We start from the raw sequence: 14,114 nt of genomic DNA, 5'->3' as shown, positions 1-14,114 counted from the left end.
AGTTCCCCTTCTGCGTCAGCCTTCCACGTTCTCTGGAGGCAGATTTCCATTATTTTATCTTTCAGCAGACGAGTATGGGTGAATTTCCATGGATAGAACCTAAAGGGAAGATAACAAAACTCATGTAAAATTTAGATTGATATCTCCATAAATAGTATTTCCCTTGGAGTTGCCCCTAAAGTAATGCACATTGGAAAAAATAACCCCAACTATACAAACAATATGATGGGGGCTAATTTAGCTACAACAAGTCAGGAAAAAGATCTTGGAGTCATCGTGGATAGTTCTTTGAAGATGTCCACGCAGTGTGCAGAGGCGGTCAAAAAAGCAAACAGGATGTTAGGAATCATTAAAAAGGGGATAGAGAATAAGACAGAGAATATATTATTGCCCTTATATAAATCGATGGTACACCCACATCTCGAATACTGCGTACAGATGTGGTCTCCTCATCTCAAAAAAGATATACTGGCACTGGAAAAGGTTCAGAAAAGGGTAACTAAAATGATTAGGGGTTTGGAACGGGTCCCATATGAGGAGAGATTAAAGAGGCTAGGACTCTTCAGCTTGGAAAAGAAGAGACTAAGGGGGGATATGATAGAGGTATATAAAATCATGAGTGATGTGGAGAAAGTGGATAAGGAAAAGTTATTTACTTATTCCCATAATACAAGAACTAGGGGTCACCAAATGAAATTAATAGGCAGCAGGTTTAAAACAAATAAAAGGAAGTTCTTCACGCAGCGCACAGTCAACTTGTGGAACTCCTTACCTGAGGAGGTTGTGAAGGCTAGGACTATAACAGCGTTTAAAAGAGAACTGGATAAATTCATGGCGGTTAAGTCCATTAATGGCTATTAGCCAGGATGGGTAAGGAATGGTGTCCCTAGCCTCTGTTTGTCAGAGGGTGGAGATGGATGGCAGGAGAGAGATCACTTGATCCTTGCCTGTTAGGTTCACTCTCTCTGGGGCACCTGGCATTGGCCACTGTCGGTAGACAGGATACTGGACTAGATGGACCTTTGGTCTGACCCGGTACGGCCGTTCTTATGTTATGTTATGTTCTAATTCACTCATTGCCTTCAAGTTGTGAATCTAAACCTTTTATCTCATGTAATGATTGGCTAATGTATGTGTATTGAGACAATATCTATCTCAGACTTTACATGATTGAAACACACAGAAATGAGATCAAATAATGCAGAAGAAATAAATCTTAAGCTATTGAAAGGGATACAGCTCCACTCCCATCCCCTGGCTGTCATCTTGGCAGTTGTCTCAGAAATAATCTCATGGAGATAGACTTCAAAACTCTCTACAAATTCTACTATACCCCCATTGGGCTATATACAATAGATGTGTAAATCCCCCCCTGCAATTCCTTTCCAGGAAAGGGGTTTAAATAAACTGTAGCCTACACTGGTCATGGGTCTCGGTGTGATTTCTTTGTTATTGCGTTGCTGGCCCAACTTCTGACTGGATATTATAAATAGTATGGGAAATTCTTCATTTAAAGTTTACTGGTTATTTCCCCCATGCTAATAAATTCCAGATATTGAAATAGTTGAGAATAAGTCAACATATTTGCAGCTGCAAATCCATCCTTCCAGACCCTCAAACCTTCTCGATGAAAATCTTTTGTTCCTTTTACTGGGTTCTCTGGGAACAGAGGTTTATTGGTTTTCAGCTTGGCCCCATCTGTTCCCAGAGTCCCAACATTCTGTGCACAAAGGAGTGGGGTTAATAATGAAGCAGTTTTGCAACTAGACCCAGGCAATGACCAAAGAAAATAGAAACTGACCTTTGCTGTTTCCATGTCTGCCCAATGGCAGAGGAGGCGTGAGATCCATGGGGTGAGAGTCAGGCTAGGAAATGTAGCCAGCGACTGTGCTAGGATGGGAGGAATTACAGATCTGGTGGATGGAGGTTTCCTGTTAGAGAACAAAAGGGGAGAACCTGTGATGTGCTCTGTCCAAGGAAGGTTATGAGAAAGAGGGAACAGGGATCCAGGTGCCTCTCCCCAAGGAAACCTCAGACAAAGCATCTCCTCTTGGACAGGAGCAGCAACCTTCACACTAGCAGTTACAGCCATCTTTAGGTTCATAAATTCATAGTTTCAAAGGCTCTAAGGTCAGCCCTGATCATCTAGTCTGACCTCCTGTATAACACAGGCCCTAGAACTTCTCCAGAAGAATTCCTGTTTCACCACGGTCCCATGTGTCTTCAGCTGGGTCTAATCATGGGGGTAGAGTTCAGGGGTAGAGTGTTTAACTGCAGATCAAGTGGTCCTTGATTCACATCCTAGTGCCCCCTTTGAAGTCTTTGTTAATAAGCAGCAGGTTTCACACAAACAAAAGGAAGTATTTTTCACAAAATGCACAGTTAACCTGTGGAACTCTTTGCCGGAGGATGTTGTGAAGTCCAAGACTTTAACAGATTTCAAAAATGAACTAGATAAATTTATGCAGGAGAGGTCCATTAATGGCTATTAGCCAGGATGCATAGGGATGGTGTCCCTAACCTCTGTTTGCCAGGAGCCGGAAATGAGCGACAGGAATGGATCACTTGATCATTCCCTGTTCATTCCCTCTGGGGCACTGGCTACTGTCGGAAGACAGGATACTGGGCTAGATGGACCTTTGGTTTGAGCCAGTCTGGGCGGTCTTGTGTTGCTTATGTTCTCAGTTGTATGATCAAGTCCTGGCTATTAGAGGATCAGAGGGCTTCAAAAGACCAGTCTCTTGGATCTGTGAATCCTGGGCAAACTAATTCCCTTCCTTTAGAGAATGACAGAAAACCCCATTTCCTCCTTCTTTCTACTCCAGGCTTCGTTCCTTTTTCCAAAGACTCGCCTCTAGGGAGCACAGAGAGATCCACGTGCACAAAGTGTTCGTCCAACCTGCAGCAATCGAGGCATGCTCTGTCCTCAGCCAGCAAGAACAGGCCTTGCCAGAGAAGCCCCAGAGAAGCAAATGCTCATGGACCATCCTATCAGGCATGAAAAGACTCTGTGTCTGTAGCCAATCTGACACCTCGATGGCAGATAACGATGAGGAGAGAACAGTTTCCTCACCAAGAAGGTGGATGCACTTGTCCCTGAAGAAGAAAGCAGCTGAGACCCAGGTGGAGTCAGAGGAGGTGAAGCTGCAGGAGAATACAGAAAAAGTCGAACTGGATCTTACAGGTGAGGATTCAATCCACATGGTTAGCATGGAGCATGTGAGGAATACTCACACCAGTCACTCTACAAGCCTTATACATCAGGGCTTCTCACGGGACAGTGATGGGAACCTCAGACTCTGGAATCCATTTAGTGCCGGATCCTCTTGGAGAGGGTGGCCGAGGTCCATCGTTGAGGTGGGGAGAGCTGACAGTGTCAGGTCACCCCCCTCTGGGGTTCTGGCACTGTGGGTGGGGAGTACTAACATTGCTCCAGGCTGTAAGGAGAACAGAGAGGCTGGACGTTGTAGGAAATCATTTCTTTTCTCCTCGATCGGGTCCATTTCATCAGTAAAATGCTCCAGAGGTCTCAGCAGGTCACAGCTGGGAACCATACCAGAGCTGAGCCATTACTTTTTGGGGGGTTAAATGCCAATGAGGCCTGTTGCCCATCACTGACAGGAAAGGTGTGCAAGGGGAGGGGAAGAGTAGAATACACCATGGAAAAGAAACTGGCCCCTAGGTCAGAGGAAGCCTCGTGTGGTAAAAGCCCCCAGCTAAGAGCCATGAGATCGGAGTTCTCTGCTTTGCTCTGCCCACAACCTTCAGTCTGACCGTGGGCAATTCGCTTCAGGGCTCTGGGCCCGACTTCCATCCTCTGTAAGCCAGGGATAACACATGGAAAAGCGAAATGTTACGAATGTTTCTTTCTGCTTCAGGGACGAAGGAGGAGGCGTCTGAGTCGAAGGGGAAGTGGGAAAAAGGGTGTCCAGAAGAGCAGGAAGAAGAGCGCACTCCCATCCCCTCATTAGCAAGCAGCTCCCATATGACGATGGTAATGACGCTTTGTGACTGAGATAATGGAAAGCATCCCCTGATGTGTGTATTAATGTCTCCCAGAGCTGGTATCTCTGACAGGAGAACTACCTGCCCCTTGCTCAGGGAGCTGAAAAGAAACACTCTTCAAGTGTGATCAATTCCAGCCAGTCTTGACGAGTTTGTCTGGGCTGCTTGAACAAGGCCCAGATTGACAAAGGGGTTTAGGCACCTAAAGAAGCACACAGGTGCTTAGTGGGATTCGCAGAAGTGTCGGACTCAGGTGCCTGACTCTGATACACTCTCCATGGGACACAGGCACTGCTGAAAATCCTACGAGGCCCATCCCTGCACTTGTAGGGGAACCCACACACCTGCTGCGGGTGGTGTTCTGGCCCATCTAGTGGCACCAGGACCACTTAGAGACAGAGATAAAAGGAGTCTGCTCTGGAGCCTTAGCTAACAGCAGCTTGGGTTTTAGCTCATGCGGGAGAGGCTCCTGCACTAAGCTCCCGAGGTCCCAGGTTGGAGCCCGCTTGCCAACATCTGCCAGGCATCTAGACACCTTCGTAACTCTTCTTATTAGTGACTCAGGCCTGGTCTACACTACGAGTTTAGGTCGACTTTAGCTGCATTAAATCGACTTAAGCCTGGACACGTTTACACGACGAAGCCCTTTCTTTCGACTTAAAGGGCCCTTTAAACCGGTTTCTTTACACCACCTCGATGAGGGGATTAGCGATAAAATCGGCCTTAGGGGGGTCAGAATTGGGTTAGTGTGGACGGAATTCGACATTATTGGCCTCCGCGAGCTATCCCACAGTGCTTCATTGTGAGCGCTCTGGACAGCACTCTCATCTCAGATGCACTGGCCAGGTAGACAGGAAAAGCCCCGCGAACGTTTGAATTTCATTTCCTGTTTGCTCAGCGTGGAGAGCACAGGTGACCATGCAGAGCTCATCAGCACAGGTAACCGTGATGGAGTCCCAGTCCCAGTCCCCAGGATCGCAAAAGAGCTCCAGCCTGGACCGAACGGGAGGTACGGGATCTGCTCGCCATCTGGGGAGATGAAACAGTGCTGGCCGAACTCCGAAACAGTAAAAGAAATGGCAAAACATTAGAAAAGATCTCCAAGGCCATGAAGGACAGAGGCCATAACAGGGACGCACAGCAGTGCCGCGTGAAAATTAAGGAGCTAAGGCAAGCCTACCACAAAGCCAGAGACGCAAACGGAAGGTCCGGGGCTGAGCCGCAAACATGCCGCTACTACGCGGAGCTGCATGCCATTCTAGGGGGTGCAGCCACCACTAGCCCAAGCATGTGCTATCAGTCCCTCGCTGGAAACAGGGAAGCGGGTTCGGCGGACGAGGAAGATGAGGATGGAGAGAACATCATAGATAGCTCACAGCAGCAAGGAAGCGGAGAAACCAGTTTCCCCAACAGCCAGGATATGTTTGTCACCCTGGACCTGGAACCAGTAACCCCCGAACTCACCCAAGACCCTGTGGGCACACAGGGGACCTCTGGTGAGTGTACCTTTGTAAATATTACACATGGTTTAAAAGCAAGCGTGTTTAATGATTAATGATTAATTTGCCCTGGCAATCGCGGCCAGTACAGCTACTGTAAAAGTCTGTTAACGTGTATGGGGATGGAGCGGAAATCCTCCAGGGACATCTCCAGAAAGCTCTCCTTCATGTACTCCCAAAGCCTTTGCAAAAGGTTTCTGGGGAGGGCTGCCTTATCCCGTCCGCCATGGTAGGACACTTTACCACGCCAGGCCAGTAGCACGTAGTCTGGAATCATTGCATAACAAAGCATGGCAGCGTATGGTCCCGGTGTTTGCTGGCATGCAGACAACATCCATTCCTTATCGCTCTTTGTTATCCTCAGGAGAGTGATATCATTCACGGTCACCTGGTTGAAATGGGGCGATTTTATTAAGGGGACATTCAGAGGTGCCCCTTCCTGCTCTGCTGAACAGAAATATTCCCCGCTGTTAACCACGCGGTGGGGGGGAGGGGTGAAGTGACCATCCCAGAGAATTGGGTGTGGGGGGGAGGGGAGTTAGTTGGGTTTGTGCTGCATGTTAAACCTGAAACCGCAGCCCCTCCTTTTACATTGCAAACCCATTTTAAATGGCCAACCCAACGGGTGCTTGGTATGGTTAATGAGAGCAGTACTGTTTTAAACCATCCCCACTTGTTAACAAGGATAAAAAAGCCAAAAGACTGTGTCTTACCATGGCTGCCTGCAAGCTGAAATCTGTGGCCTGGCACTGCGTGAGTGATCTCTCACACCAAACCGGCAGGCCCTCAATATAAGAGGAAAAATGCGACCTTGTAACGAAAGCACATGTGCTGTGTGATGTGAACAGCAAAATCTAACGTGAAAGAGTGTACCCATTGTTCTCTAAAATGTATCTTTTTTAAACAACTCTCCCTTCTCCTCCACCAGCTGCAAATGTTTCACCTTCACAAAGGCTAGTGAATATTCGAAGAAGGAAGCGAAGGACGCGTGACGAAATGTTCACTGAACTACAGACTGCCTCCCACGCTGACAGAGCACAGCAGAATGCGTGGAGGCAGTCAATGACTGATTTTAAAAAAGCCCAATATGAGCGAGAGGAGAGGTGGCGTGCTGAATCACGGGCTGAAGAGGAGAAGTTGCGTGCTCAAGAGGAGAAGTTGCGTGCTGAAACGCGGGCTGAAGAGGAGAAGTGGCGTCAACTTGTACTCATAAAGCAAGAGTCGATGCTCCGGCTGCTGGAGCATCAAAGTGATATGCTCCTGCGTATGGTTGAGCTGCAGGAAAGGCAGCAGGAGCAGAGACCGCCGCTACAGCCCCTCTGTAACCAACAGCCCTCCTCCCCAAGTCCCATTGCCTCCTCACCCAGACGCCCAAGAACATGGTGGGGGGGCCTCCGGCCACCCAATCACTCCAGCCTAGATGATTTCCAGTGCAATAAGTTTTAAAGTTTTAAAGTTTTAAAGTGCAGTGTGTCCTTTTCCTTCCCTCCTCCCCCACCCATCCCGGGCTACCTTTGCAATTATCCCCCTAGTTGTGTGCTGCTTCCCTCCTCCCCCACCCAATTGCTACCTTTGCAATTATCCCCCTAGTTGTGTGCTGAATTAATAAAGAATGCATGAATGTGAAGTAACAATGACTTTATTGCCTCTGCAAGTGGTGCTTGAAGAGGGTAGGGTAGGGGAGGGTGGGGTGCTTGGTTTACAGGGTAGTAGAGTTAACCGGGTGGGTGGGGGGGGCTGCGATTTCATCAAGGAGAAACAAACAGAAGTTTCACACTGTAGCCTGGCCAGTCACAAAACTAGTTTTCAAAGCCTCTCTGATGCGCACCGCGCCCTGCTGTGCTGCTCTAACCGACCTGGTGTCTGGCTGCGCGTAATCAGCGGCCAGGCGATTTGCCTCTACCTCCCACCCCACCATAAATGTCTCCCCCTTACTCTCACAGATATTGTGGAGCGCACAGCAAGCAGCAATAACAATGGGGATATTCTTTTCGCTGAGGTCACAGCGAGTCAGTAAGCTGCGCCAGCGCGCTTTTAAACGCCCAAATGCACATTCCACCACCATTCGGCACTTGCTCAGCCTGTAGTTGAACAGGTCCTGACTCCTGTCCAGGCTGCCTGTGTATGGCTTCATGAGCCATGGCATTAAGGGGTAGGCTGGGTCCCCAAGGATAACGATAGGCATTTCAACATCCCCAATGGTTATTTTCTGGTCCGGGAAGAAAGTTCCTTCCTCCAGCTTTCGAAACAGAAGAGAGTGCCTGAAGACGCAACTTGGATCACAGTTGGAGTTTAGGTAGACTTTAGCAGCGTTAAATCGAATTAAGCCTGGACACGTTCACACGACGAAGCCCTTTCTTTCGACTTAAAGGGCCCTTTAAACCGGTTTCTTTACTCCACCTCCGACGAGGGGATTAGCAATAAAATCGGCCTTAGCGGGTCGGAATTGGGGTAGTGTGGACGGAATTCGACGTTATTGGCCTCCGGGAGCACCCACAGTGCTTCATTGTGACCGCTCTGGACAGCACTCTCAACTCAGATGCACTGACCAGGTAGACAGGAAAAGCCCCGCGAACGTTTGAATTTCATTTCCTGTTTGCTCAGTGTGGAGAGCACAGGTGACCACGCAGAGCTCATCAGCACAGGTAACCGTGATGGAGTCCCAGGATCGCAAAAGAGCTCCATCACGAGCATCATGTACCCTTCCCGGCCAGCCCACGTTGATGTCGGTGAAACGTCCCTTGTGATCCACCAGGGCTTGCAGCAGCATTGAAAAGTACCCCTTGCGGTTTATGTACTCGGTGGCTTGGTGCGCCGGTGCCAAGATAGGGATATGGGTTCCGTCTATCGCCCCACCACAGTTTGGGAATCCCATTGCAGCAAAGCCATCCACTATGTCCTGCACGTTTCCCAGAGTCACTACCCTTGATATCACCAGGTCTCTCATTGCCCTGGCAACTTGGATCACAGCAGCCCCCACAGTAGATTTGCCCACTCCAAATTGATTCCCGACTGACCGGTAGCTGTCTGGCGTTGCAAGCTTCCACAGGGCTATCGCCACTCGCTTCTCAACTGTGAGGGCTGCTCTCATCCTGGTATTCTGGCGCTTCAGGGCAGGGGAAAGCAAGTCACAAAGTTCCATGAAAGTGCCCTTACGCATGCGAAAGTTTCGCAGCCACTGGGCATCGTCCCAGACCTGCAACACGATGCGGTCCCACCAGTCTGTGCTTGTTTCCCGGGCCCAGAATCGGCGTTCCATGGCATGAACCTGCCCCAGTAACACCATGATTTCCACATTGCTGGGGCCTGTGCCTTGTGAGAGGTCCATGTCAATTTCCTCATCACTATCGTCGCCGCGCTGCAATCGCCTCCTCCTCCTCCTCAGCTGGTCCTGGTTTTGCTTTGGCATGTCCAGGCTCTGCATATACTCCAGGACAATGCGCATGGTGTTCATAGTGCTCATAATTGCCGCGGTGATCTGAGCGGGATCCATGATCCCAGTGATAGCTATGGCGTCTGGTCTGAAAAAAGGCGCGAAACTAGTATCTAAAGACCAGGGCAAGAAGGGAGGGAGGGAGGGAGGGAGGGGCGAGTGACGACATGGCGTACAGGTACAGGGAATTAAAATCAAGAAAGGTGGCTGTGCATCAGGGAGAAATACAAACAACTGTCACACAGAATGCCCCCCCCCCCGAGATTGAACTCCTAAGCCTGGGTTTAGCAGGCCGTTGATTTGACGGAGGGAGGGGGGAAGGAAATGAATACAGAACAAATCTATTTTTTACATCTTAAGACGACAGTGCAGCATGACTGATAGCCCTCGGCATTTTCTGGGTGCTTGGTAGCAATGTAACCCTACGTGTGCCAGCCACATCTCTGCCAGCACCCAGATCGCCCTCGGCCTTTTCTGGGTGCTTAGCAGACAATACTTGGCAGAAAATAGTATACTACGACTGGTAGCCATCATCGTCCAACGAGGATGGTTAAAGGCAGTAGCCAGAAGGATCGGTAAAGGCGCTCAGGCTACAATAATCTATGAGCATTTCAGGCAACCTGTAAATTTGTCCGACGAGGATGGTTACCAGTTGTAATAAACCATCTACCGCCAAAAGGCAAGGGGCTGGTGCAATGCAGCCCTACGGCTGCCAGCCCCACAGCTACCAGCATCCCGATCGCCGATGAAGGCTACCACTCATGCTGCACCGTCTACTGCCAAAAGGCAGTAAGCTGCTGCTGCTGTTTAGCAATGCAGTCCCACGTTTGCCGGCACCCGGAAGACATATGGTGACGGTGAGCTGAGCTGAGCGGGCTCCATGCTTGGCGTGGTATGTTGTCTGCACAGGTAACCCAGGTAAAAAGGCGCGAATCTATTGTCTGCCATTGCTGTGACGGCGGGGGAGGGGCCTGACGCAATGTACCCAGAACCCCCCGCGGCACTGCTTTGCATCATTCGGGCATTGCGATCTCAACCCATAATTCCAATGGGCGCCGGAGACTCCGGGAACTGTGGGATAGGTACCCATAGGTACCCATAGTGCAATGCGCCGGAAGTCGACGCTAGCCTCGGTACTGTGGACGCGGTCCGCCGACTTCATGTACTTAGAGCATTTTATGTGGGGACACACACAATCGGCTGCATAAAACCGGTTTCTATAAAACCGGTTTCTATAAATCTGACCTAATTTTGTAGTGTAGACAAGCCCAGAGAATCCTGCAGCATATACAAAAGTCTGCAATTCTGGGACCTTCTGACACGCCGGGGGGCTGGAGCATCTATGCGAGTGTGTCACTCTGGTGTGCTCTGCTGCGTCCTCACCTGCTGCCATCCAGGACAGACGGTGCTGATCCAGCCACGCAGGCCAGCTGCAGTAATACTCAGGAGGTGCCTGAGACACCAGGGCAAAGGCCTCCAGCACCCCAGGCCCTCGGTTTAGGTGATCCTGGAACCAGGCCCCCTGGACTAACATTGTGTCCAGTGAGTTCTGACCCACAGGGGTCTGGCCCCAGAGGCCCACGGTTTGGGAGCAGAGCAGCCGGGGACCCGCCGGGCAGCAGCAGCAGCGGGAGCCCCAGGGCCAGGGGAGCAGCACAGCAACAAGGCCCATGCCCAGGGCCAGGCGGCGGCCCGCATGGCTCCTGCTCCCAAAGCGCCGTGCCCCCGGCCGGGGTGGGGCCGGAAGAGAAATGACATCGCTTCCTGGCCGGCCGGAGCCCATCAAAGCGGCAGCGCCCCCTCCCACAGTGGGGGGAAGCAGGTTACACGTTTAGCCGGGGCAGGGCGAGCATCCCAGACACGCAGCTCCTGCAGGTAACTCTAGGCTTACCGTGCCTCCCTATTTTCCCGGACATGTTCGGCTTTTTGGAAATTCCTCCCGGACGGCGACTTGAGAACCAAATGGTAACCCTAGCAGTCTGGTTTGGGTGATCGTTACTAAACAAAGGTTATGTAGAATATTACCGTGTAAGGCTCTTTCACTGGTAAAAGGTCCTGCAAACCTGCAGAAGCAGTATACACCCGGAGCTCTACGTATTGGGAAAGGTTGTGGGTACTTAAATTGACCAGGTTAGTTACACCCTGAACCCTACGGATTGGGTCTGGGTGACCCTGAACCCTACGGATTGGGTCCGGGTAGGTGCTTTTCGACTGGAGCCCTACGAATTGGGAAAAGGTGGGGTGCCTAAAGTAACCAGGATACGCCTGGAGCCCTATGGATTGGGAAAAGGTGGGGTGAACTAATCTGTGCAGGTAACATCCCACGCCCAGCCGCACACTTGCGGGGGGGGGGGCGGGGCTCTGCATTGATGGGACCCTCAGAGCCAGGCTCTGCCCTGAGCCCTGGGCCCAGCAGAGGGGACCCCCGGCCGGGGAGGGGGATGGAGTCACTGGGGGGGGGGGTCCCAGCCATGGGGGAGCAGCCTTCTACCCTGCACATGGTCTGACGCTGCCCTGGTCACCGCGGTGTCGGGCGCCTGTCAGTCGAGCATTAAGCGACGTGGCCCCGTCTGTCACGGGCGGGTCGCTCTCTCTCGTCCTCTCCCCGGGGGAGATTTGTGCCCATTGCGGAGGGTCTGGTCTGAGGCGGTTTGGGGGGGTCAATGGCCGCGCTGGCCCGGGTCGATAACGGAGCAGGCCGGCCGGGGGAGGGCGCCTGGCCTTGGAGCTGGAGGTGGGGAGGTTTGGGGGGCTCTTGGCTGCTGGGGGAGCTCGTTCTGCAGCCTGGGCCCGGACCCAGAGGAAGTTCTGTCCCCTGCCCAGACGAACGTGACCCTGATTGTGGCCAGGCCGGAGGCAGGGAGCCGTCACCCCAGGGTCACCCCAGAGCTGTGGGCTGTTGCAAGACACACTTCCCCTTTTCACAGATTTTTCGGCTGCTGCTTTAGCAACTTTGGATCTAAATTTATCCCTGCCCCTTCCCATTACGGGTGCCAGAAACCACAACCCCTCCACCCCTCTGTCCCATCTCTGTCTCACACCACTGTGCTAAGAATAGCATCTGCAGCGACACTATCTGAGAAGGAGGTTGGCCAGGCCCCTCCACCCACATGCTCCAGGGCGGCTGCTGGGCCCAGCCAGGTCAGGAAGGTATCTCTGCCCTGCTGCAGGAGGTGATGAGGGGAGTGGGGGCGGGGAGACCAGGCAGCTGCAGGAGGGGATGTGCTTTGCTGGGTGTGGCAGGGAGTTGGCTTTGCTCTGACCGCAATAGATTTGGCCTGGAGATTGCAGATAAACCATCTGATGGGAAGAAAGGGGCCGAGCGCATCACGGGCTTCCTGGGGCTGCAGCCTCCGGCGCAGTTCCTCATTCCGCTCGCAGTTGGGCCTCAGACTCGGTGGAGCTCAGCACCAGGGCATTGGTGGCAGCGCTGAGGGGTCCCCACTTGCCCATCATGGCATCTGCTCTCACCATCCTCCTCCTTGGTGAGTATCGGAGACAGCCAGGGCGCATGCCCAGGATCTGAGACCAGGGCATGTGCCCATGGGGTGTGTGTGTGTGTGTGTGTGACACTAGAGCAGAGGTGGGAAAACTATGGACCGCAGCCACATCCGGTCCGTGGGACCCTCCTGCCCGGCCCCTGAGCTCCTGGCCCAGGAGGCTCACCCCTGGCCCCTCCCCTGCTGTTCCTCCTCCCCCATGGCCTCAGCTCACTCTGCCGCCGCCATGCTCTGGGCGGCAGGGCTGCGAGCTCCTGGGGCAGCACATCTGCAGAGGCCGGCCTGTGCTGCGCGGTGGCGTGGCTGGCTCCAGCCAGTGTGGTAAGGGGGCAGGGAGCAGGAGGGTTGGATAGAGGGCAGGGGAGTTTGGGGTGGTGGTCAGGGGGTAGGGGGGTGGATAGGGGTCGGGGCGGTCAGAGGGCGGGGAACAGGGGGGTTGAATGGGGGTAGGGGTCCCGGGGGGCAGTCGGGAAAGAGCAGGGGTTGGGTGGGGTGGCGGGGGGCAGTCAGGGGCGGGGGTTCCGGGGGTTGTCAGGGGACAGGGAATGGGGGGGGTTGGATGGGGCAGGAGTCCCGGGGGGGCCGTCAGGGGGTGAGAAGCAGGAGGGGTCGGATAGGGAGCAAGGCCGGGCCATGCCTGGCTGTTTTGGGAGGCACAGCCTCTGCTAATCGGCCCACCATACAATTTTGGAAACCTGATGCGGCCCTCAGCACAAAAAGTTTGCCCACCACTGGACTAGAGCGTGTGCCCATGGGGGGAGGGATCTGAGACCAGGTGTGTGCCCATGGGGGGATCTGAGACCAGGGCGTGTGCCCATGTGGGGGGATCTGAGGCCAGGGTGTGTGTCCATGGGGGGGATCTGAGACCAGGGTGTGGGATCCAGTGGCTCTGGGATCTGGTCCCTAACCTGCCATCTCCTCTCCAGGCTGCTGGCTGGCCAGGCAGAGTGGGGTGTCGGGAGGTGAGTATCCATGGGGTGGGATATGGGGGAATGTTACCATTAAGGATGGTGGGGAAGGGACAGGGAACAGAGAGCCAAACCCTGAACCGTTACCCAAACCTCACACTGACCCCCTCAACCGCTGTTCCCAGGTCAAAGGGAGTCCCACATCCTGCCGTGCAGGACCCAAAATATGCCCCCCCCACCAGACCCAGCCAGGCCTAAAAAAACATCCCATCAAACCACTGCCTGCTCCTCTTCTAGAGAGTGTGAATCTAGAGTGCCCGGACTGACTGCAAGAGAGATAATCTTGATTAGCCCTGGGAAAGCCAAGATCAGAATCCAGCCCTGCCCCCAGGGGTGACTCCAGATTGGCACCAGTGGGGGCGGGGTGGAGCTGAGATCAAAACCCAGCCCTGCTTCCTGTGTAGTCAGGGGTAGGGTTACCATATTTCCACAATCAAAAAAGAGGACACTGGGGGGGGGGGGGGAAGCCCCGCCCTAGCCCTGCCCCATCCACTCCCTCCCATTTCCCACCCCCTGACTGCCCCCCTCAGAACCCCAACCCCTCCTGCTTCTTGTCCCCTGACTGCCCCGACCCTTATCCACTCGCATGGGTGGCAGGGTTGTAGAAATTTTGGTGGTGCCCAGAACCGCCCCCCCACCTGCCTAAGGCTCTGGGAGGGGGGTTGGGTGGGGGGAGGAGGTCTGGGGTGCAGGTCCTGGGCTGGGGATT

The 14,114-nt window shown here is 53.1% G+C and overlaps 1 protein-coding gene across 1 annotated transcript in view; it reads right to left on the bottom strand.

Annotated features, from left to right (window-relative positions):
- Positions 1-14,114, bottom strand: part of LOC135885348 (zinc finger protein 250-like) — a 339,433-nt gene that overhangs the window by 286,530 nt on the left and 38,789 nt on the right. The window contains exon 7 of the mRNA XM_065413020.1: positions 1,320-1,324. Within this exon, the coding sequence (XP_065269092.1) occupies positions 1,320-1,324 (5 nt within the window). The remainder of the gene's footprint in view (positions 1-1,319; positions 1,325-14,114) is intronic.

This window comes from Emys orbicularis, chromosome 11, assembly GCF_028017835.1.
Source record: "Emys orbicularis isolate rEmyOrb1 chromosome 11, rEmyOrb1.hap1, whole genome shotgun sequence".
In the NCBI taxonomy this organism is placed as follows: Eukaryota; Metazoa; Chordata; order Testudines; family Emydidae; genus Emys; species Emys orbicularis.
The sequence above is the reverse complement of the archived record's forward strand: the minus strand, read 5'-3'. Positions and strand labels throughout refer to the sequence as shown.